Source organism: Megalobrama amblycephala, linkage group LG1 (genome assembly GCF_018812025.1).
Source record: "Megalobrama amblycephala isolate DHTTF-2021 linkage group LG1, ASM1881202v1, whole genome shotgun sequence".
Taxonomy (NCBI): Eukaryota; Metazoa; Chordata; class Actinopteri; order Cypriniformes; family Xenocyprididae; genus Megalobrama; species Megalobrama amblycephala.
Window position 1 is genome coordinate 20,564,169 of NC_063044.1, and position 24,901 is coordinate 20,589,069.

At 39.5% G+C, this 24,901-nt stretch overlaps 2 protein-coding genes across 5 annotated transcripts in view; both read left to right on the forward strand.

Moving 5' to 3' along the window:
• LOC125243939 (gastrula zinc finger protein XlCGF57.1-like) overlaps window positions 1–24,901 on the forward strand; it is an 848,513-nt gene that overhangs the window by 477,779 nt on the left and 345,833 nt on the right. The window contains exons 1-3 of one of the 4 annotated variants that reach the window (XM_048153822.1): window positions 19,312–19,436; window positions 19,959–20,103; window positions 20,211–20,330. In XM_048153822.1, coding sequence (XP_048009779.1) covers window positions 19,979–20,103; window positions 20,211–20,330 — 245 coding nt within the window. In that variant the 5' untranslated portion in view covers window positions 19,312–19,436; window positions 19,959–19,978. The other 3 variants (XM_048153830.1, XM_048153804.1, XM_048153813.1) reach the window with 3 other exon arrangements.
• LOC125244521 (polyglutamylase complex subunit TTLL1-like) lies at window positions 3,484–14,934 on the forward strand. Its single transcript, XM_048154593.1, has 9 exons — window positions 3,484–3,604; window positions 3,707–3,915; window positions 11,977–12,157; window positions 12,228–12,365; window positions 12,430–12,538; window positions 13,994–14,137; window positions 14,227–14,313; window positions 14,400–14,563; window positions 14,647–14,934. Exons 1-9 carry the CDS (start codon window positions 3,492–3,494, stop codon window positions 14,768–14,770), a joined length of 1,269 nt encoding a protein of 422 aa, XP_048010550.1. The 5' UTR covers window positions 3,484–3,491; the 3' UTR covers window positions 14,771–14,934.

Sequence of the window (24,901 nt, forward strand, 5' to 3'; positions counted from 1 at the left end):
CACCAGCTACTTCCTTGTTATTGGAAAATATTAAGGGGTCACTTGATAAAGGACTTATAGTTGGTGCTATATTCCTGGATTTAAAAAAAAAAAGAAACTGTAAATCATATTTTAATGTCAACGTATAATATATCAATATATCTCTTATGGTTTGATTCATATTAAAAAAATCTATGAAAAAAGTGTTGTATGGAGGTTGAATAAATGTTAACAAGAAACATGTGAAAAAGTGTCCACTTGGCTTGATGCCTCTTGTTTAACCTTAAATACTTAAAAAGCAAAGGACTACTACAAAAGAATGAACTACAAATTATTTGGATCAGTAATAAACAAATACCGTAAAGCTTCTTTGACTGTTGGGGAAGTCTCCTGCAGCATAAGTGCATGAAGTGTGCCATTTGGGACAGGGCGTCACTTCACAGATTGAATCTTGATACAATTTTCAGAAATTAACATCTTTAATAAATTCTTCTCTGTACCTCACACAAATTTATTGTATACCAGAAAGCATTTCAGTGTCAGAGGGGCAGGAACTCAGGCACCTCCCCTCCAACCTCTGATCAAGGGAAAGATCAAAAAAAGAAACATTTCTCAGAATCCATGGGTTTCAAAGACGTCACTTCCGCTATGCCCGCCACCATATTTGTGTCCGAGATGGCAACCAACACAGCAGCGCTTCATTGTACTGATGATCATTTTTAGCTTCAGCACGAGTGCTCAAACAGCAACACAAAACATTATCTACGATTGTGGCTGTCATATTAATAACATTTTAATTGTCTACACTATTGTATTAAAATATTGTGAATTATAGTTGCTGTGTTTCGGCGTGTTACAGGAAGAACGCATCCACAACAGGAGCTATTCTGACTACGTTACTAGTTCAAGTTCATGCGTGCATGATTTTGTGCAAATAGAAGTTGTAATATTATGTTTATCTTGTATAAATATATGTGAATTACCCTAGGATGTGTTCCGTTGAGTTAATTAACCTTCTAGCAAAGCTCTTCAGTTTACAGGTGTTCATTCAGCGCGTGTAACGTTAGCTCAATCAGTAATGTTACTATCAAAATGAGATGATTTGAGGAAAAAATCTGTTATTGTTCGTGATCCTTATTATTAATCAAACCATGTGTTGATGAAAATAATACAATATAAGTGCTAGTTATTAAAAATAATGCATTCATGTTTTTGGAAAATATATGAAACAATTTTAATAATACAGTAGTAAACATTTTTAATGACTATTAATCATTCTGTTTGAGCTGCGCATGATGAAGCTGAAGATCGAAACCCGTAAACGGAACTCAACGGAACACATCCTATATAAAATAATTCAGATATTTATACAAAATAAAAATAATATAACAACTAGGCTAGTATTTGTACAAAATCACGCACAGGTGAACTTGAACTAATTATCATGTATAAGAAGACAGTCCCAATCATAGTTCTAATGTTTTGCATTACTTTTTGAGAGCTCGCGCTGAAGCTATAGATGATCATCAGTACAATAAAGCTCTGCGGTTATTTACCTCAACGAAACACATCCTTTATGAGTTTAATCAGATATTTATACTTAATAAATTTAATATTACGAGTTTTATCTGCACAAAATGATGCGAATGCACAAGTGAAGCTTGTTTAAGCTTGTTTAAGTTTGACCCAGAATCTGATCCGGATGAAGAAGTTGCAACTCAGCGGCTACAGCAGGACATCTCCGAATGGTTAGTTTAAAACATTGTGTCTGGATATGGTACTTTAGATGGTTTATGTATGCTGTTACAGTTATTATCATGTAGCTAATGCTAGCCTACATTGTTGGCTTGTCATGTTGCTCTGATTTGCTATCGTATATTATATATGAGCAATATCACACGAGTAGCCGTGCGATATGGCTGTATATCAGCACGCTGTGATTCGTCCGTAGGCACGAGGCCGCAGGCAACATGACAAGCCAACAAATTGTTTCATATATCCTCAAACTGTCAATCAAGCCTCATTAATCTGCCTCACCTCCTGAATGAAGTGCGCACGCAGTTTGGACATCTCCTCTGTGCAATGCAAAGGTAAATAAAGATCTGATGTTTGGAAAAAAAAATTGTAAAGCGTTTTCTTTACTCAAAAAACCATATGTTTATAAAGTTTAATGTTTTACGTATTTGAAGAGCGGAGAAGAGTCTGATATGTCCCGTCTAGTTGTAGCCAATATGCTATATAAGGATGTAACGTTTATTATTATCAAATTTAATATAGCACAATTCGACTTGCTCTGGAACAAATAATAGATTAATAAGACCAAAGATTGCCCGTTCTATGTACTCAAATTGAATTATGTCTCGTGTTTAACCACTATAAGAGCCAGCGGCAAATCCCCGAGGCACTGGCCGAAATTAAGCTATTGTCGGCGGTTACAGAAGCACTGAACGGCCGCTGACGCACTCGAGCTTGCATCTCCGAAAACGTCAAAACAAATTGTAAAATAGGCGCTGTTATTAAATATGAGTCACATATTTCAGGTCTAAACAACATTCTCGCCTAAAAAACTATTAAAACTACAGTTCGTGGTACAAGAAGTAGTATTTGTAAAAATTATGGTTGATTTGATCGGCCGCCATGACGGTCACTTCAAGCGGAGTGATACAAACGGTGAAAAGGTAGTAGGAGTGCTGTTATCACTGAAATATCGCATGGCTATCAGCCAATCAGATTCGAGAACCAGACAGAACTGTTGTATAAATATATATATTCCATATACAAGCAAGTATCTTGATCCATACTCCATTCCAGTCGGTGGCGGTAATGCACCAATAAGACCCAATAAACCAAAGAAGAAGAAGAAGATCCGTTGCTATGGGCCGCTGCTGCTGTTGTGATGCTCATCTTCTGAACTAAAGCTCATTCAGCATGAACTGATTGCTGCGCAGATTGACAGCTGTGATTGTGAGTCCAATCCGCCGTGTTTTATTGATCACATGATCTGTAGTCTGTCAGTTTAGAATGAAACACTCGAGCAGCGCAGCTGTAGTTCAGATCATCATCCGTGTTCAATAAGACACAGAAATCGCATCAACATCTGCTGGATTATCACACACTTCACTGAATGACACTGTGACACATGATTCAGTGTGTGAGAGCTTGTGTTAATGACAAACAGTGTGTAATAATACCGTGTGTGTAATATGACTTTACAATAATGTTTAACACTTCTACAGCATTTATTAATCTCAGTTTGTGTTATTTTTAACATTTACTAGTGCATTTTAGAGCAAAAGTTGCACCTGTTAACATTATTTCCATGAACTAACACTGAACAGTTGTATTTTGAACTTATTGAAAGTCAGAAACTATTGTGAAATCAGTGGTAAACAATCAATAATCCCCAGTGATGGACCTGCTGCTCCTGTTTCATCAATGTTGTCGTGGTTCTGCGTCTCTGAGACGGACGTGTGTGTGTTTCTCAGCAGTGTGTATGTGTGTGTGTGTGTGTGATGGCTGGGAAGGTGAAGTGGGTGACAGACATCGAGAAATCGGTGCTGATCAATAACTTTGAGAAGAGAGGATGGATCCAGGTGACGGACAGCGACGACTGGAACTTCTATTGGCAAGAGCTCGATTCATTTGATCCGTTCACACTGACACTGAAACACAGCTGAACTAGATCCTGAAACCCTGATTTGATCAGATCACTTCATGTCGTCCGCAGGATGAGCGTCCAGACCATCCGCAGCGTGTTCAGCGTGGACACCGGCTACCGGCTGACCGACGACCAGATGGTCAACCACTTCCCCAACCACTACGAGCTGACCAGGAAAGACCTGATGATCAAGAACATCAAGCGCTACCGCAAAGACCTGGAGAAGGAGGCCAGTCCCTTAGCTGAGAAGGACGAGAGCGGGAAATACCTCTACCTGGGTAAAACCAGCGGCTGCTTTCTTCCTCCCTTGCTCGTGTGTGCCGTTGCTCATAGTCTCGCTTGTAGTCTCAATATGCATATATATTAGGGCTGTCAATAGATTCATTTTTTTAATCGCACACTTATCGTGAAATTAAGAGTACACCATTTATCTTGTTTAACACGTCTATTTTGCTATCACTGCCTATATCCAGCAAAGTAAACCATCAGATTGAAGTGTGATTTCACAAAACTGTGTTTTTCAGCTTTTTTCAAGGTAAATTTAGATGTCGTTCCAAAAGGACACCAAATAACCAAACGATATTGTTACGGCCCATGTCGAGTTAACAGCTCGTTTAAAAAGAATAACTAAATGAGGACATGGACCGCACACATGCAAGAGCCACAGACACGATTGTCAATTTTCAGGACAATAAATCGCCCTCGTTTAATTATAATAAAAAGAAGAAATAAACAATTCATAAATAATGTTGCAAACAATGGTTAGACAAAATATTAGCAAAGGAATTAACAGTAAACAGGTAGGGAAAAAAACAGCCAAAGGAACAAAGAACGCCTGCCTGGCTATTCTCACCAACAGTTCTTACCTAGCTTCCGATAAAGCAAAAGGAGTGAGTCTTCCGGGCCTCTGCTTCCTTCACTATATTTACTACATTATTAAACAGTGACCTGTTTAAACAAATCCACTACCCGTTACTGTTAAAATTAAACATTAACCATATAAAGAAAACATATCGATGACAAATCAAGAAAACAAACTAAACTACAACAAAACACAGACTAAGCGCCCCATAAGAGCGGACGATGGATGTTCAAAAGGACCGCATCGAGGGGAGAACGCAGAGAGAGACACCAGCGAGAGAAGCCCAGCGAGAGAGAGAGTCCATTGACGCCATCCACGCTTTTTATGCCGGAAACCCAGTGACGTCATCGTGCTTCCACCAATCCAGAGCTCCACCTATGGGTCTTTAAAACAAACTACACAGCCACGTAACACCCTCACCCTTAAGTGAATAAATTGTAGAAAAGAAATGATCTTACCTTCTCCTTAAGTAAAGTGTGCATACAATTTATTCCATCTAAACACGGGATAAGGCGTCAGCAATAAGGTTATCCTTACCACGAATATGTCGAATTACCAACTCACGAGCCTGTAGTAACAAACTCCAGCGCATCAAACGTTGGTTATTATTCTTCATTCGATTTAAAAAGACTAAGGGATTATGATCTGTGTAAACAATCAAAGGATATGAAACAGAACCAATATAAACATCGAAATGTTGAAGTGCAAGGATAAGCGCGAGCGCCTCCTTCTCAATGGTGGAGTAATTCTGTTGATGTCTATTAAATTTGCGCGAGAAATAGCAAACAGGATGCTCAACACCAAATTGATCTCGTTGAAGGAGAACCGCTCCCGCACCGGCATCACTTGCATCAACAGCAAGTAGAAACTGGGACGAAAAATCAGGAGCAGCGAGAACAGGAAAATTAGTCAGAAGCGCTTTGATTTTTTCGAAACTCGTTTGACACGTTTCAGTCCACTTAAATGGTACTTTGGGGCTAAGAAGATCCGTTAAAGGAGAAGACACAGCAGAAAAGTTTTTACAAAAACTCCTGTAATACCCAACCATGCCAATGAATCGACGAAGTTCTCGGCGCGTCGTAGGCGCAGGAAAATTAATAATAGCCTCAACCTTAGACTCAACAGGACGAACTTCTCCGCCACCAACAATCTTTCCTAGATACGTTACCTTTGCTCGACCAAATTCGCACTTGGCTAAGTTAACCGTGAGGTTAGCAAAAGACAGACGACGGAACAAGAAATCAAGTTGTTCTAAATGTTCTGACCAAGACGCGCTGTAAACAACCAAATCATCCAGATAAGCTTCAACATTATGCATGCCATCAATGACACGATTTACTAACCGTTGGAAAGTTGCCGGTGCGTTTCGTAAACCGAAAGCCATTACGGTGTAATGTAGGAAATGGTCTGGTGTTACGAATGCACTGATCTCTTTCGCACGATCTGACAAAGGCACCTGCCAGTAACCTTTAAGCAGGTCGATTTTAGTAACGAAAGCAGCATTTCCAACGCGATCCACGCAATCTTCCATACGAGGCAATGGATAACTATCTGGTTTTGTTACAGAATTCACGCGTCTAAAATCAGTACAAAAACGAAACGTTCCGTCCGACTTTTTAACCAACAAACAAGGCGAGCTCCAAGGACTGAAGCTTGGCTCTGCGATGTTATTATCAAGCATGAAGGTCACCTCTTTTTGCAGCTGAGTTCGTTTCTCAGGACTTACCCGGTACGCGTGCTGTTTAATAGGCAAAGAATTGCCAATATCAATATCATGTTCGATCAACGTAGTACGAGAGGGAACATCAGAAAACAGATTACCGTACGTCCGAATAATGTTACTCACATCAGCGCGTTCGGTAACATTCAAATAGGAAAGAAATGAGTCAAGGTTTTGCATTATTTCAGAATTTTTCAACCTTCCTGCCACCAATTCTGAAGGAGGAAAATTAACCCCATCCTCCTCAAGTATGGATAAAGCGACAGCGTTATCAGGAACTGCAGAAGGCGATGGACAGGTCAGAGATTCAGCACCGGACATCTCCTGCTCTTTAACCCCCGGGGAATCTGCGGATGAAACAATTAACACAGCCGACTTTTGTCCAGACGAATCTGGCTGCCTCTCACAGTACGGCTTGAGCATGTTAACATGACACAGACGAGTTTTTTTCTTTCTGTCAGATGTCATAATCACATAGTCGAGCTCACTCACCTTTTCCTTCACCTGGTAAGGACCATAGTAACGAGCCTGTAAGGCTGATCCAGGTACTGGCAAAAGCACTAATACCTTGTCACCATGAGAAAAACTACGAAGTTTAGCACCACGATCAAAGCGTTTTTTCATTCGTTGTTGTGACATCTCCAAATTCTGTTTAGCCAGCTCACATGCACGGTGCAATTTAAAACGAAACTCTGAAACAAAGTCAAGGATATTCTTTGGACTCGAAACATTAGACCAATGATCTTTGATCAGTTTTAGTGGGCCGCGGACAGTATGTCCGAACACTAACTCGGCCGGACTAAAACCCAACGACTCCTGCACTACCTCCCTCACTGCAAACATAGCCATAGGCACTCCATCGTCCCAGTCTTTTTGGAACTCCAAACAAAATGCACGAAGCATAGATTTCAAAGTCTGGTGGAACCTTTCGAGTGCCCCCTGACTTTCTGGATGGTAACAACTAGAAGTGCAGTGTTGAATATGCAACTGATCCAGAGCTTGTTTAAACACACGAGACATAAAATTCGTACCTTGATCTGACTGGATGGTACGCGGAAGGCCAAACAACGAGAAGAATTTGATAAGTGACTTCACAATCACTGGTGCTGTAATTTTTCGCAGAGGAATTGCCTCTGGAAAACGCGTTGATGTACACATGATCGTTAAAAGGTACTGATTACCAGACTTCGTACGAGGTAAGGGACCGACACAGTCAATTAAAACACGCTCAAATGGTTCACCAATGATAGGAATTGGATACAACGGAGCAGGTGGAATTTTCTGATTCGGTTTTCCAATCATTTGGCACACATGACAGCTTCGGCAATAGCTTGCTACATCGCTTTTTAAGCCAGGCCAGAAAAAACAACGGAGTACACGATCGTATGTTTTATTTACTCCCAAATGACCGGCAAACGGACAATCATGTGCGAGTTTCAGAATTTCAGAACGATATGAGGAAGGAACTACTACCTGCTTAACGATTTGCCACTCATCCTCAGCAGATGCAGTAGATGGTATCCACTTCCTCATCAACACACCATCTTCAACAAAGTATCCTTGCGATACATGGTCGAGTTGTTCAACTGGAACAACAGCTTCAAAGAGGGATGACATGGTCTCGTCTTTCCTCTGTTCAACAACAAGTTGCTCGCGTGACAGAGACAATTTATCGAGCCCCATGGAGTGTTCATCTTTTTTAACGGCGATGTCTGAACCGTCAACAGAGTTTGAACACTTCACCTCACAAAAATCTGAATTAGAGAGAAACGTATCATTCAGATCAAAGTTCCACTCACCTTCTGACTTACCATGGTTCTCATCTTTCAGTCTCTGAGACATAGCGCGAGTAACAGCGCACGAAGGAAATACCTCTGGGTATTTCTGAGCCAATTCATCAGGAGTAGTACAGGGAAGAGGAACATCAGTTACCTCAGGGCTAGCAAAAACTTTTCCTCCCGCCAAGTCATTCCCTAAAATAAATGTGACATCACGAACAGGAAGACACGGTCGCACTCCAACAACAATGCGGCCAGTAACAAGAGAGGATTCAAGTTCAATTTCGTGCAAAGGCACGCTCACAAAGCCCATCTCGAACCCCTGAACCAAAACACTTGAACCAATAGAGCTCTCTTCAGACAATGGCAATATTCCTTCCAGAATAAAGCTTTGAGCAGCTCCTGTATCACGGAGTATCCTAACTGGTTTACGCGAGCTAACATTACCTGTTAGTGACACAAATCCGTCCATTGTGAACGGCACATACCCCTGATCTTCACACATGTCAGCTTGAGAAGCTAACAACTCCAGTCCTTCAAACTGTGGCGAGGACGTCATCAATAAACCCACTGGTTTAGGAACACTATTTTTCTTTTTAAGTACTGGGCACTCAGAAATAATGTGTCCACGTTTCCTACAATAGAAACAAACAGGGGAGGACAGAGACTTGACAAAACTCTCATTGACTTTGACATCAGACGGAGCGCGATCAAAATTACGCTTAGAACGCTGACTATTGCTAACAGATGGAAATTTCTGTGCAATGTTGAACACATGCTTATGTGTAAGCACATATTCATCAGCCAGAACAGCTGCAGCAGAACATTTCAGAACTTTTTGCTCATTTAAATATGTTGCGACACGGTCAGGCAGGCAGTTTTTAAATTCTTCTAATAAAATCAGTTCACGGAGCTCTTCAAAAGATTGCACTTTCATAGAAGCACACCACCGATCAAACATCGATTCCTTCTCTCTAATAAATTCAACGTAAGTCTCATCAGTTTTTCGATGGTTACGGAATTTTTGGCGATACGCCTCAGGAACCAGTTCATAAACTCTAAGAACGGCTGTTTTCACTTGATCATAATCAAGAGACTCTTCCACTGACAATGAAGAATATGCCTCCTGGGCTTTACCTACAAAAACACACTGCAGCAACATAGGCCAAAATGTTTTCGGCCACTTAAGATTAGTAGCAACACGTTCGAAAAGCGCAAAAAATTTGTCTACCTCCCGCTCTCGAAAAGGAGGGACAATGCGAATGTTACGACTCACGTCAAACTCAGAGTTATCGGTTACACCTCTTTCACGAGCTTTCAACTCCATTTCTTTGAGGCGGCACGCTTGTTCCATTTCAAGCTTTTTCAACTCAAGTTCATGTCTCTCACGCTCTCTTCGTCTCTCTCTCTCACGTTCCCATTCCTCCCTTTCTCTTAACAAACCTCTTTCGTGCTCTTTAGCTTGCAACTCCAGCTTTTTAACTTGCAGCGCAAGATCCTCTGAACTACCCTCAACTAATTCGGGATAGTCTACCAGCCTTTCCTCATCACCAAAGACGCCTTGTTTATATAACGAATCAACAAGCAAAATCTGCAGTTCGCGTTTAGATGCAGTATTGCGAAAACTTACCTTATAATAAGCAGCAATTTTCATAAGATCAGTTCTATTAATTTGAAACAGCTCCGCTTGCGTCGGATTCGCAATAAAATCTGTTAATTCAAACATGATTAGATTTTAAACGTCGAAAGGTTGAAGAGAAAAATAAAACATGCACTACACGAGCCGAAATTCACACCAAGCAACTGTGACTCAACGAAGTTACAAAGTAACAAATTCGAAACGCGTGCACAGATCAAAAGATCAAACAAAGCCACGCAAAAATCGAGATCATTCGGATCATTTAGATCATCCAGATCCTATTAATCCAGATCCCGGACGAGCCCCCAAATATGTTACGGCCCATGTCGAGTTAACAGCTCGTTTAAAAAGAATAACTAAATGAGGACATGGACCGCACACATGCAAGAGCCACAGACACGATTGTCAATTTTCAGGACAATAAATCGCCCTCGTTTAATTATAATAAAAAGAAGAAATAAACAATTCATAAATAATGTTGCAAACAATGTTAGACAAAATATTAGCAAAGGAATTAACAGTAAACAGGTAGGGAAAAAACAGCCAAAGGAACAAAGAACGCCTGCCTGGCTATTCTCACCAACAGTTCTTACCTAGCTTCCGATAAAGCAAAAGGAGTGAGTCTTCCGGGCCTCTGCTTCCTTCACTATATTTACTACATTATTAAACAGTGACCTGTTTAAACAAATCCACTACCCGTTACTGTTAAAATTAAACATTAACCATATAAAGAAAACATATCGATGACAAATCAAGAAAACAAACTAAACTACAACAAAACACAGACTAAGCGCCCCATGAGAGCGGACGATGGATGTTCAAAAAGGACCGCATCGAGGGGAGAACGCAGAGAGAGACACCAGCGAGAGAAGCCCAGCGAGAGAGAGAGTCCATTGACGCCATCCACACTTTTTATGCCGGAAACCCAGTGACGTCATCGTGCTTCCACCAATCCAGAGCTCCACCTATGGGTCTTTAAAACAAACTACACAGCCACGTAACAATATGATTTTACATACTTTATGACTGTCATAGTCGCGGATGCATCCTCATCCATCAAAATTTTAGCGAGACGCTGGTTTGCTTTATCCAGCGAGAAAATAGTTTTCATATCATCTGGCCATACAGGGGTGGGATGTTTCCATGTTTCGTTCAGACAGGAACAGCGATGCGGGAGGACTCGCGCTCTTCAGATACAATCACAGAATATGACAAGAGTTTGTGTTTTAAAGCGAAACAGACACTGGAATGAGTAATTCTCTCTCCCATGTCTGATATAATCAACATTAAAGTTCATCTAACCGCGTGATGTAAATTACATTATGACGCAATTTCACATGCTTCCATAATGTTTTTGCATTAAATATGCGTTCAATTATTTTAACACGTTAAGGATTTTGAATTAATCGCGTGCGTTTAATTATATTATATATATAGCTCAAATTGAGTAAAGACCGTTTTTTACAACTTACCAGATTGTTCGACCTCCTCACTCACTTTCTTCCCAGCAAGATCCTTTTTATTCCTGCTTCTATAAAAGTATGAAAAGTACAGGGATGATTTTGTCCTCCATTGTTGTTTCAGATTTCTGCCTCCGCTCGCTACGTCGAAATCATGTCACTACTAGAGCAAGCTTTTTTAAACTTTCAACGCGAATCACGCGTTATGTGGTTTAAACGCCCAAAATGCTCAATTCGCGCCGCAGGATGTCTATTCGCGTCTTTGCATTGACTAAACATGTAAATCACTCGTGCTTAAAGGAACACTCCACTTTTTTTGAAAATAGGCTCATTTTCCAACTCCCCTAGAGCTAAGCAGTTGAGTTTTACCGTTTTCTAAATCTCCAGGTCTGGTGGTACCACTTTTAGCATAGCTTAGCATAGTTCATTGAATCTGATTAGACCGTTAGCATCTCGCTCAAAAATGACCAAAGAGTTTTGATATTTTTCCTATTTAAAACTTGACCCTTCTGTAGTTACATTGTGTACTAAGACCAACGGAAAATGAAAAATTGTGATTTTTCCAGGCAGATATGGCTAGGAACTATACTCTCATTCCGGTGTAATAATCAAGGAGCTTTGCTGCCGTACTATGGGTGCAGCAGGCGCAATGATATCACGCAGATGCTAACGGTCTAATCAGATTCAATGGACTATGCTAAGCTATGCTAAAAGTGGTACCGCCAGACCTGGAGATTGGCTGAATGGATTTGAAAACGGTAAAACTCAACTGTTTAACTCTAGGGGAGTTGGAAAATGAGCCTATTTAAAAAAAAAAGTGGAGTGTTTCTTTAAAGCTTCATTCGTATCTGGTGTGAACGCACCATGACTCTGACCGTAGATTTTGTGCCGGTGACGTTCATGCTGCCGGCTGACTACAACCTGTTCGTGGAGGAGTTCAGGAAGAGACCGTCCAGCACGTGGATCATGAAGCCGTGCGGGAAGGCGCAGGGAAAAGGCATCTTCCTCATCAACAAGCTCTCTCAGATCAAGAAGTGGTCCCGCGACAGCCGCACGTCCACGTAAGACGCTCATCTTCAGTCAAACACAGTAAATAGCTGGATTTCAGTCTGAACTGCTGGCGTTTGACAGGTTCGTGGCAGCGAACAGTGGGAAGGAGGCGTACGTCATCTCTCTGTACATCGACAACCCTCTGCTGATCGGCGGGAAGAAGTTCGACCTGCGTCTGTATGTGCTGGTGACCAGCTACAGGCCGCTCAAGTGCTACATGTGAGTATGTGACCGCCGCACGCCACCGCATCGCTCCGTCCGCACTGACCGCTCTGTGTTTCAGGTACAAACTGGGCTTCTGCCGCTTCTGCACGGTCAAATACACGCCCAGCACCAGTGAGCTGGACAACATGTTCGTGCACCTCACCAACGTGGCCATCCAGAAACACGGCGTGAGTCGCTCGCACCCACAGCTAGAGTCTGAGCGCTGCACAACCACTGATTCAAACAAAAGATTCGTCAAGCTTCATGAAGTTTGAAATCGCTCATCACTAGATACTGGGAAATAATGTCCTTATTTTGTTCTTTTGGCGCACAAAAAGTGTTCTTGTCGCTTTATAAGGCTGGGTAAAAAATATTGCTTTCTCGATTTTAATGGATTCTCATTTTTACAAACCGATATCGATTCTTAAATCCCAAGATTTACTTCAAATCTTTTCAGCTTGGCAGTTTGACACGCGATCCGAATCACTGATTTGAAACAAAAGATTCAAAGTATCGCTTTGAAATCGGCCATCACTAGATATTGTTGAAAAGTCGCTATTTTGTTTTTCTGGCGCACAAAAAAATCGTCCAAAATATCTTAATTTGTGTTCAGAAGATGACTGAATTGTTGGTATTTTGGCCAATTGAGCATGTTGATTGACGAATATAGACTATTGATAACTGCTGATATAGAGCCATATTTCCTGACTAGGGTCGCAAAGGGGCGGAAACTTTCCACGGGAACTTAACCTGGGGAATTTTGGAAATATTTATGAGAATTTATGGGAAATAATTGGAAGTTTTGGTAAATTTTTATAGATTTGTAATATTTATATAAAATATATAATATAAAAACAAATAAAAACAATTTGTTTGGTCATAACATGAAATAACTGTTATTTATTTTTGCATTCAATTAATTCTAATTTGTAAATATGTGAAATAAATATATTTTTATTGCAGCATTTATTTATTTATTTCAGTGTCACATGATCCTTCAGAAATCATTCTAATATGCTGATTTCATACTCGGTTATTATCAATGTTGGAAACAGTTGTGCTGATGAATATTTCTTTGGAACCTGTGATACTATTTTCAGGATTCACTGATTAATAAAAAGTTAAAAAGAACAGAATTTATTCAAAATATAAATATTTTCTAACAATATAAATCTTTACTATCACTTTTTTATCAATTTCACACATCCTTGCTAAATAAAAGTTTCAATTTCTTTCAAAAAAGAAAGAAAAAAAATTACTGACCCCAAAATTTTGAACAGTAGTGTATATTGTTACAAAAGTTTTATATTTTATATAAATGCTGTTCTTAATTTTTATTCATCAAAGAATCCTGAAAAAGTATCACAGGTTATAAAAAATATTAAGCAGCACAACTGTTTCCAACATTGATAATTGAGCATCAAATCATCATATTAGAATGATTTCTGAAGGATCATGTGACACTGAAGACTGGAGTAATGATGATGAAAATGATCACAGGAATAAATGATATTTTTATGTCTATCAAAAAAGGAAAACCATTATTTTTAATGTAGTTCTGTTTCACAATATTACTGGGGGAATGCACAGTGCATGCAGGGGTGTGCATATATTCCCGTTAATTCCCATATATTTGAGCGCAGGACGACTACAATCACGTTCACGGCGGGAAGTGGACGGTCAGTAACCTGCGGCTCTATCTGGAGAGCACTCGAGGACGGGACGTCACCAACCACCTGTTTGACCAGATCCACTGGATCATGGTGCAGTCGCTCAAAGCCGTGGCTGTGAGTCCGGATCATGAGGGAGTGATTGTTCTGATGAAGCATGAACACATGTCACAATCACAATAATGTGTTCCTCTTCCCGTCTGCAGCCCGTCATGAACAACGACAAGCACTGCTTCGAGTGTTACGGCTACGACATCATCATCGACGACAGGCTCAAGCCGTGGCTGATCGAGGTCACATGACATCTCTGGGGTTTGAAAAGTCTTCTATATTTCTATCGCTCATTATTTCAGCGAGTGACCGTGTGCGTCTCTCTCAGGTGAACGCGTCTCCGTCGCTCACCTCCAGCACGGCCAACGACCGCATCCTGAAGTACAACCTGATCAACGACACGCTGAACATCGTCACGCCCAACGGAGAGATCCCCGACTGCCGCTGGAACCGCAGCCTGCCCAAAGAGGCTCTGGGACACTATCAAGTGCTGTGAGTGAGTGCAGACGCCTCCGCGTGACGTCTCGTCCCGTGAGCGGCTCCTCTATATCAGTCTCTCTCTCTCCGTCTCACAGATATGACGAGGAGCAGGCTCTGAGCGAGAGCGCCGACCTCAGGAGCCGCTCGGGGCAGTCGCTGGGGTCAAAGGGCAGCAGGTCCGGCAGCGTGCGCCCACCGTTCCCTGCCACCTGGAAGTGACGCTGTCCGCATGAGGCCTTCACTGGAGCTGTGCTCTGAAAGACATTAATGCTTTTATTTATTCATCATTATTGAATTAAAGTGACAGTACAGACATTTATAATGATACTGAAGATTTCTGTTTCAAATTAATGCTGTTCTTTTGTGCTTCTGTTCATCAAAAACTCCTGAAAATAAAATCTATCACAGTTTCCACAAAAATATGAACTGTTTTCAACATTGATAATAATCATAAATGTTTCTTGAGCATCAAATCATCATATTAGAATGATTTCTGAAGGATCATGTGACTGTAGACTGGAGTAATGATGCTGAAAATGATCACAGAATAAATTACTCTTTACTATATATTCACATAATAAACAGTTCAATGTTTGGGTCATTGACGAATAAGCTCTTTAAAAGTGTAAAAAAACATAATGGAGATATAATTCATTTTGAAGTTTTATTAAGTGTTAACAATGAGATTATGTGGTTTTTATAATCAATTAACACTGCTTTTGTCATTTTTAAGTAGATGGACAAAATTTGTCACTAAAGTTTAACCAAACATTCAGTTTTACCGAATGACGATATTTTCAAACAATGCTAACAGGCTGATAGCAAAAGGGCAATCAAATATTTATATTTAGTACAAGTTTTTAAAATATTACAACATTATCCATGTTTTATAGCGGTTGTATGAATGACCTGATGTTTCGGGACATGCGTATGAACAAGTGAAAACATGAATTTGTCGAATAGTTAAGAGAAGCCCTGTCCAAATACCCACACTTGCGGTCTATGCACTTGAGCACTTGACTACTTATATGACGTTTCTGTTGGATAATTTAAACGTATATTACATGTATATTTAAATTTATATGATTATTTAACTTATATAGGTATAATTGTTTTATTCTTAGATGGACAAAAACTGTGTAATTTTTAAACAGCAAATCCCAATGACAGTCAATTAAACAGTGAATTTAGGCAACAGCACCAAGATATGAAGTGATAAATACTGCCATGCCTGTTATTCAGCTCCATCTAGATGAACATGCTGATATGCATTACAACTTTCATCTTTCTCGGACGGCAATGAACAGTTCAATCCAGCTGATGCAAACAGGACCATGGTTGGAGGCGCACCTTGGAGGTTTGGGTGTTTGTGTTTGGCTGGCTCAGTGACTGCAGATGTCTTTGCCATGCCCAAATCAACGGTTTGCCTTCATGTCCACAAGATTACAGCTAAAATTAAAAAAATGTTGAGGGAGGGTAAAGTCATAAGGTACCCACAGAGAGATCAGCTGGACAACATTGGTCAAGGCTTTGCCCGTTTGGCACAGCATGATCCCTTCAGTAAAGCAGTTTGCTTTCAACATATTCGCATAAAACCACCAAATACACATAAGGATGATTATTTTAATTACGAACAGTTTCATTCAATCCAAATGCAGGATACAGGACGTTTCATAAATGTTTTCATTGGTTATCCTGGATCTGTTCATGACACAAGAATTTTTAAAAACAGCCCAATCTACCTAAATGCTGAATACCCACCTAAGTGGTATTTTCTTTTAGGTGATGGAGGCTACCCCTGTCTGAAACACCAATAACAGTAGTCACACCACACAGAGTTCAGAGAAGATTCAACCGGCATCACTCAAAGGCACGTTCAATCATTGAGTGTGTCTTTGGTATCATGAAAACACAGTGGAGATCAACACTGTTCAGAGCTCTGGAGGTCAAGATCTCTTTCTGCACAGATGTTGTGCTTGCTTGTGCATTTCTGCACAACATCTGTGTCACCAGAGGAGATATTCTGGAGCCAGAGGACAATCCCACTGATGCTGCTGATGATGAACCAACTCTACCAGAGGACAGAAAGGGCCTGTGAGAAAGGAGTGGAGCTCAAAATAAGTTATGGTTACTTATGCTTTTGGTTACTTCTGTCCTGTTGTTGTACTTTGTTTATCTCAAACACCAGTTATTGAACAACGATTAAACAACTGAATCTATACATTTGCTTGTCATTCCTTTGTTTGTTTGTTTTTTGTCTGATAGACTAATAATAAGCGAATGATTTGAATCAGGTATTGTGGATAAAGGAAACATCTAAAAGGTGTAGTGTCTGGGTTCTTCGAGGAACAGGATAGGGGAAACACTTTTGAAAAGTAAAACAGAAACTTATTTTCATATATGCTTTTTATTGGTCAACACAGAATTGTTCTTAGTGCAGCATGACACACTGACTGATAATAAATTAAAAAATGAAATGTCAACCAGTGGTAAGAATTTAAAGAAACAGAAAGTCTATTCACATTTTCTCAACTATTTTTGTAAAAATATTCAGTAACGTGTCTATCTGTCTTGAGGTCTGCTCTGCTCTTCTTTCCTCTTTGTCTAACTCCTCCTTTCGTTGTTTTTCTTCCTTTTCTCTGAGAAACTCAAGCACTTCATTTCTTTTCTCTCTTTTACGTGGACGTTTCCTCTTTGATTTCTCTTGTATTCCAGATGGCCCAGGCTATTATGAGAAATACAATACAAAAATTAATAACCATACAAAATCATTCTAAAGTTTATCAGATATAATGAACTGAATAGAAGTACTACATGTATATTTACAGATTTTCCTGATGCACAAGTTGTGTTTTGGATGCTGTTGTGTCCCTCTGGCCCCTTGACTAGCTTAATCATAACACTTCCTTGGTCAACCAGCTTCTGCAGCTCAGGTTTGCTGGTCAAGAGGTCATATCTGCTGAACATTACAGAAAAACAAAGTGCCACAGGTGTTTGATATGCACGGTACAATACCTTATATTTGAATTTCAGGTTCTCCAATTTCCTTTTGGCCAATTAACAAGTCACCATTCCACCATTCCAAGTCCACCAGTCCAAATCCATTTCACCTAAAATGTGTCTAAGGACAGAAGACAGCAACTGGCAAAAACTTTTTTATTAACTGTTTTATTTACATTTTTATGTTTTGCCATTAAATAAAATGCACACTGACCTGAAACCTTCAGATGCAGAATTCCGAACGCAACTTTATAAATGTTAATGTTTGTTCAGCAGTCCCTAACAGACCACACAATTTGAAACAGATTCAAAGAGCGTTAGTGACTGTAGAGGAATGGAGGGATTCATGGGGCTTTAAAATGTCTGCTTCTATGACTAAATATATGGTATTTGGTTTTAAAAGAAAGTTTCTAATCTAGGGCTGTGAATGTATGGGTCTCCACTGGAGAAGGTGAAGGTTTTTAAATGTTTAGGTATTTGGTTTGAAGAGCGCATAACTTGGGCTGTGCATGTGGATAAATTTGTGTTGAAGTGTGAAAGTTTTGAATGTTATGAGAGGTCTGGCTGGAAACTGAAATGGGAGAAATGCCCTTATGGTTAAGGGCAGGGTTACAGTACTGGGCAAAACTCAGTGGGTGTAATCATACCTTCCCAGCAAGATCTGTTACAAGAGTTTACTGGAGATGATAAATACAATATATTTGTTGTCAAAGTAAATCAGTGGGCTAAAGGAAGATGGGAATGGAACAGGGAGATATTGTAGACCATGCAGGATGGTTACCTGTGCCCTATCAGATGATGCCTGAACTGAATTACTGAGCTTGCTTTCCTTCAGGAAAAAGATAAGTGGGAGGTTACACCAGAAATAGTGGAATATCTTCATTGAATCAGTGAGACTATGATTGTTTTTACAGATGGATCTAGAGATCCAGTTAGTAGGAGAGCAGGATTTGGGGTGTATGTGGAGCAGCTAGGGTTGAAGATTGGACGGCACATTTCTAATGGAAGCTCTGTTCTCTCTACTGAATTAATTTCAATTATATGGGCTCTATGCTGGATTGAGGAAGTCAGACCTAGAGAAGTCATTATCTGCTCTGATTCTGCTGATGCTTGAGAACATTTAAGAGCAGGAAGATCTAAAGCTGATATTGTAAATGACATCTTGAATGTGATTTTTAGAATTAAGTTTGATTGCGATATCAGTTTTATCTGGGTTCCTGGGCATGACAGGGTGAGGGGAATGAACAGGTGGATAACATTGAGCTTAGGAAGAGAAGGAGATGTTCATGTGTTATTGGGAGAGTGGAAATGAGAGAAAGAATTAAAGAGGACTTAATAAAAGAATGGCAAATTGGGTGGGAAAAGGAAATTAGGGGTAGACACTACTTTTCTATATACGTGACGTTAAAAAAGATGTTTCTGTACTTTGATATCCCGCAGGAATTTAGTGAACTGTGTGGATTGAGGTTGGAGCACTGTGGGTTAAAGTACTCTTTATGTATAGCAGGAAAACATGTTTCTGGACTATGGGAATGTGGGAGTCTGGAAACAATAAGGTGTGTTTTCCTGGAATGTAGAAAATATAGGGTAGAAAGAAATATATTATTTGATAAACTAGCAGGACTTGGAGTTGAGGCTTTTTCTGTTTTATCTTTGTTTGGACACAGTAATAAGCATAAACTGATCCCTGAGGAAGTTCTTCAGTTCTTCGTGACACAGGACTGTATGTGAGAATTTAGTTCAAACTTTGACCTGTGGAGGGCAGTAATACTCTTAGCAGCGTCTACACTGCCGGAATCCTAGAAGAAGAAGAAATGTTTTTGTTTCGGTTTGTTGATACGATCTTGAAGTGTCGGTGCTGAACGATCATCAGTCAGTTTTGACGGTAAGTTCAGTTATCAGCTTTATTTAATATCGTGTCATGTTGTTATATGATGTTGTTCTTTGTGTTTATGTGATCGTGACACTCTTGTTCACTGACAACAACAAACACTGACGACCATGAATGGATGACGCCGGAAATGAAGGTACATATAACGGATCTGCGTCATTACTTCACTTTTCTAATCTTTATCCAAATTCGTGATTCGAGTTATCTGTTAATGTTAGATGAATGTCTCTTTTTAACTTCTACTTTATCAGGACATTCAGAAAACATTCAAAAGTAACGTTCCCTTAATGTTTACAGAATGATCAAATGAAATATTCCTTTAGTGTACACCTAACTAAGAAACATTGTGATCGTTCAAAGAATATTTAGAAATAATGTTTTCATAACTTAGTATCAAGACATTCTTAGAGCACATGTTGTTCACTGGGATATGTGCTGAAATCAACACACTGTAAATTACTTGTAATTAAAGCATCTGCTAAATGCATTAATGTAATATTAATGTAATGTTCCCAGTGTTTCCATATACAGGGAAGATGTCAGACTTTGAGACGAGGAAGAGATCTTCATCTCCAGATCCCAGCTGTGTGTCTCTGAAGAGCAATCAATCCATGGAGCCTCCTGCTAGATTCAGTGATGGACCAGTGACCTCTGACCCCAGGTGAGACACTGTCCTGTACTGGAGACAATAGACTGACTTATACAACAGCATTTGAATGTATTATGTTAATTACAGTGTAAAGATGCATAGGAATTATTATATCTCAGTATCTTCAGGAGGACGAAGAGATCTTCATCTCCAGATCCCAGCTGTGTGTCTCTGAAGAGCAATCAATCCATGGAGCCTCCTGCTAGATTCAGTGTTGGACCAGTGACCTCTGACCCCAGGTGAGACACTGTCCTGTATTGGAGACAATAGCTGCATCTCAATTGAAGTCACCGGGACTGCGGGACAAGTGGATTTTTTGATGTGAAAGAGAATTTTACTTGCCTGACCAGGTTGTCAATAACAACCAAAACGCAAGAATTATTCATTTAGCTTAAGTGGCGATTGATAGTGGATATAATAGGCCTATATGTAATGTGCATTGGCGGTGACATTGCGATGTTGAGGCGCATGTAACCTCTTGAGGAGAGTTCAAAACAAATGAGCTCTGCTCACACAAATAAACTCAGTAATCATGTTGCAATAAATATTTAATATGTGTTTTTTTATAGCTATTTACAACATGATAAAGTTAAGCATCACATGACCAAAAGATCTGAATTCCTGAATATCACCTCGGTTGAAATTGCCACTAATTTCATACAACAGTTCAATAAACAAGTAGTTAATATTAATCACTTGCGTCTTAGGTGCAATATTGCCTGTTTTTTGTTCTATTGTAGCAGTGAAAATCTCGCAGCTACGCTCAGCCATTTCTAATGATTCAGCGCTTTGAACGAATCGATTGAGTGAAGATTCAATGGCCCAATCGTAAACAACTACTTCATTCTTGATTCATCTTTTTAAATGAATCGTTTGAATAAATGACTCAGTGGTTCAATCATTAAGATGGTCACTTGCCGCCATCTACTGGTGGTTTAATTTCATGTCTAAAAGTATAAATTTCCAACAAACATTTCATATTTGTATATTAAAAAATATTTAAAGAATCTTATAACATTATTGAATGCAGTTGTACTTTTTCAGTGTAAATGATTTAATTTGGTAACAGCCCTATAGTGTCTATTTTAATTTATCAAATGTAAGAATTTGAAATAAAAGATTAAACATTAATGTAATTAGATTGTGGGGGAATGCCCTTAATAAAATGCCCCCAGGGTAAATAACATAAATATGCAGATTTAAATATGTCACTGCTGATTAAACACTGATGAGAGTGTTGCTTGTTTCAGAATAAATTATATTTACAACATACAAAAAATCCTTTTTTTTCCAAGGCAAGCTACCTTTTTACTCTGACAATTAAATTACTATTTTACTTGTCAAAAGAACAAGTATAAAACAAGGCTTAATGTCGAACTCTCTCCTTTAATGGTAACATCACTATTATATTTGATACTGACACAAAGCACAGGCCTACAGAAAGATTTTATTGTCATCAGATGTAGATTTGCACACTACCAGCATCTATAGAATGATTTTGATCAGCATTTTAGTGTTCATTGCAACTTGTTATATTTTAGTTTGTCAATTGATATGATTTTGTAGTCTTTGCATACACACGCACCCCTGAAACCACAGAGCCCCCCCACATAAAAAATCCCAATTTAACCCCTGGCTGTGACTGTGTGTAACGTTTGTAGTCTTGCATCCCCGAAACCATCACAAACCCCGAATAGATGACACACAAGAATCTGAGAAACAATAAAGTGTATTTTATGGACAAAGAAATACACTGCAGACATAAACCATAAACCGCAGCAATATCACCCATTTTCTGCTGAACTATGGTAAGCGCAGAAGGACAAAATAAAGACTGTCTGCAATTTTTTATCCACTAGGGGGCACCAAAACGCCATTTGATCGAACTTTCCCTCTAAATTCATGTAATTAAACAAAATGAATATTATTAAAATTAACATTCTTTTTAACTCCGTTACATGTGCTGCAGTTTTTAACTGTAGTGTCTATTTTCTAACTAAACAAAATAATTATTACTATAAAAATCAAAACAACGTTGGGGGCGGAGCCGCGGTCACTGTGGGCAAGTGAAGTGTTGAAGTGATGTAAGCGGTGTTGCTGCTGAACACCGTCGATCTCAGCAAGCCTAATATGTGTAAGTTAAGTACTATCACACAAGTAGACTCCTGTTTCTCCGAGTATTGACATGATTGCAAATGTGTTACTTACTGATCTAATTGAAGTCCAATAAACAAGCTGATATTAAGAGACAAAATTTTAGCCACAATACTGTCTGTTTTTGCTCAATTTCATGAAAACAAAGCCACACCTGAACTGTTGCGTGTCTCCAAGCAATGGTGATTCCTGAATTAATCTGCGTTTTGAACGTCTGAATGAATGACTCGCACATTAAGATTTACCGCTACCTACTGGCTGTTTTATTTTCATATTTACATTTATCTTTATATAGCTTTTACTTAAAATATCAAACTTTTAAAGATTCATTTTTTATATACAAAACATTCAAAACATTATATTTAAAAACATTTGTACATTATTTACCAATGAGCTTCATGAAGCAGTCTATGTAAATGTCTAAATAACACCGCTTCAGATGGAGCTTCTGTGCCTCTTCTGCAGTGCACTTCACAGTTTCATCAGTAAAGTGCTCGTAGCAAGTTTTTTTTTCTTAATACACAAATAGACGGAGAAAGAGAATAGAAACCAAAAAAAGAAAGTAAGATAAATAAAAAAGTAAGTGCTACTATCAAGTGCTTCTATCAAGTGTTGACGAAAAAAGATGTCTTTAGCAGTTTTTGAAAATTCTTTTGAAAAGTTTTTTGAAGACTCAGCTGCTCAGATAAAGCATGGTAGGTCATTCATATAATTGTTTAATTTTTGTAAATTTACAACAGGGTATCCGCAGGGCATTAAAAAGCATTAAAAGTCGGCTTCCGGTCTGGCGGGCGTACGAATGGCAGCATAGATAAACGAGCTCCCGACTACAAAGTTGATTAACCCTACATACCTAACTCGAAATTGGGAAAAACTGAATTCAATGAGAACAGGGTATTGTTAGGCATAAAAGATGCCCAAAAAACAAAAGAAAGGTACGTTGAATAATACTGATCGACCTGTGGAAGATGAAGACATATCGTCGCAAGCTAGTAGCAACATGGAGGACGACGTGCAACAGGATGCTAAAGAGAAAGACTATAATGCCAAGTGCAACCAAATACTGAAGGAACTACGCGATTTTAGAAAAGATAATAAAGAACAACTTCATGCGGTGAGAGAAGATTTGAACAGTATTGCTAAAAGAATGGACAAGGCAGAGGAACAGATCGACTCGGTGGAGACCCGATTGCAAACATCGGAGGAACTGCTAATGGAGTTAGCAAAACGTTAAGCTGAAGTTGACTTCAAGTTGATGGATTTAGAGGGGCGCTCACGGCGTGACAATGTCAGAATATACGGGGTGATCGAGGGCGCCGAGGACAACACCCCATCGATAATTAGCTTTGTGGAGACTTTACTCGAGAAAGGCCTGGCTCTCCCCTCGCCAACAGCGCTGGGAATTGAAAGGGCGCATCACGTACTGGCCGCTAAGCCCCGATGGAGCTCCGCCTAGATCATTCGTGGTCAAGTTTGCAAGTTACCGTTCAAAGGAGGATATAATTAAATGAGCATGGCAAGTGAAAGGGTTTGAATTCCAAGGAAAAAGGGTTCACTTAGACAACGATTATGCCCCAGAGGTACAGAGGAAACGAAGAGAATACGCAGCAGCAAAGGCGGCGTTACGAGAGAATAACATCCGATTCCAGACGCCCTTCCCGGCCAAGTTGAGAGTACACTACAGCGGCGGGACAATGACTTACAACTCGGCACAGGAGGCAACGGAGGATATGGTGAAGAGGGGGTTGCAGGTGAATTTAATTAAAAATCCCATCTCCATCCTGGAAAGAGTAAAACAGCAGACTTGGCGAACAAGCAGCAAAAAGTGGAGAAAAGACGCTATGCAGAAGCGAGGCTTTAAAGAGAGACTTCAGGCATTCCGACACAGGGACAACTCTGTAAGAGCGGCTTTTGCCATATTGATGACGTTCGTATAAGAGGTATACTTGCACTAAATTTACGATACATACGTCCTGGTTATGGTACTCTGATTCAAAGTTCAAAAAAAAAAAAAAAAACATGGGCAGTTATTGCATCGGTAGTCGGGGGAAATATTTGCACCAGACAATATTGATCCCACAGACTTTCGTTATTGCCGACAGGCAGAAGAGGACGACCATCCACAAGGAGACGGAGCGTTCTATCCCCTACCCATGGCCAATAGTAGGGCCTATTACCTGGAAGCCACTGTGTTCTATTTTTGTTCTTTTTATATATTTTGTTAGTTAACAGTTCAGTTGTTGTTCTTACGGGTGTGCGGCTTGTGATGTTAAGTATACAGGAGGATATTATACACAAGAGAATCTATGCAGAGTATTAAACCGATTAAAGCTATGACTTTTAATGTAAATGGCTTGGTCAACCCCATTAAAAGAAGCAAAATCATGACTAAATTGAAAAAAGAGGAAATAGAAGTAGCTCTACTTCAAGAAACCCACTTGTCACAATCTGAACATGATAAACTTAAGAAATGGAGATTTAAGAAATTCTCATCTTCATGCTCTCAATGTTCTAAAAGAGGGGTGGTAACATTAATATCTAATAAGCTACATTTTGAGTGTATACAAGAAATAAGAGATCGAGAGGGTAGATTTCTTTTGATGAAAGGATTTCTACAGGGAACCATGGTTACAGTTATTAATGTGTATGCCCCACC

Coding starts and splice junctions, on each gene's coding strand:
- LOC125244521 (XM_048154593.1), top strand. CDS start 3,492: ATGGCTGGGAAGGTGAAGTGGGTGACAGACATCGAGAAATCGGTGCTG. Junction 12,366..12,429: donor AGGCCGCTCAAGTGCTACAT/GTGAGTATGTGA, acceptor TCTGTGTTTCAG/GTACAAACTGGGCTTCTGCC. Junction 14,138..14,226: donor AGTCGCTCAAAGCCGTGGCT/GTGAGTCCGGAT, acceptor TCCCGTCTGCAG/CCCGTCATGAACAACGACAA.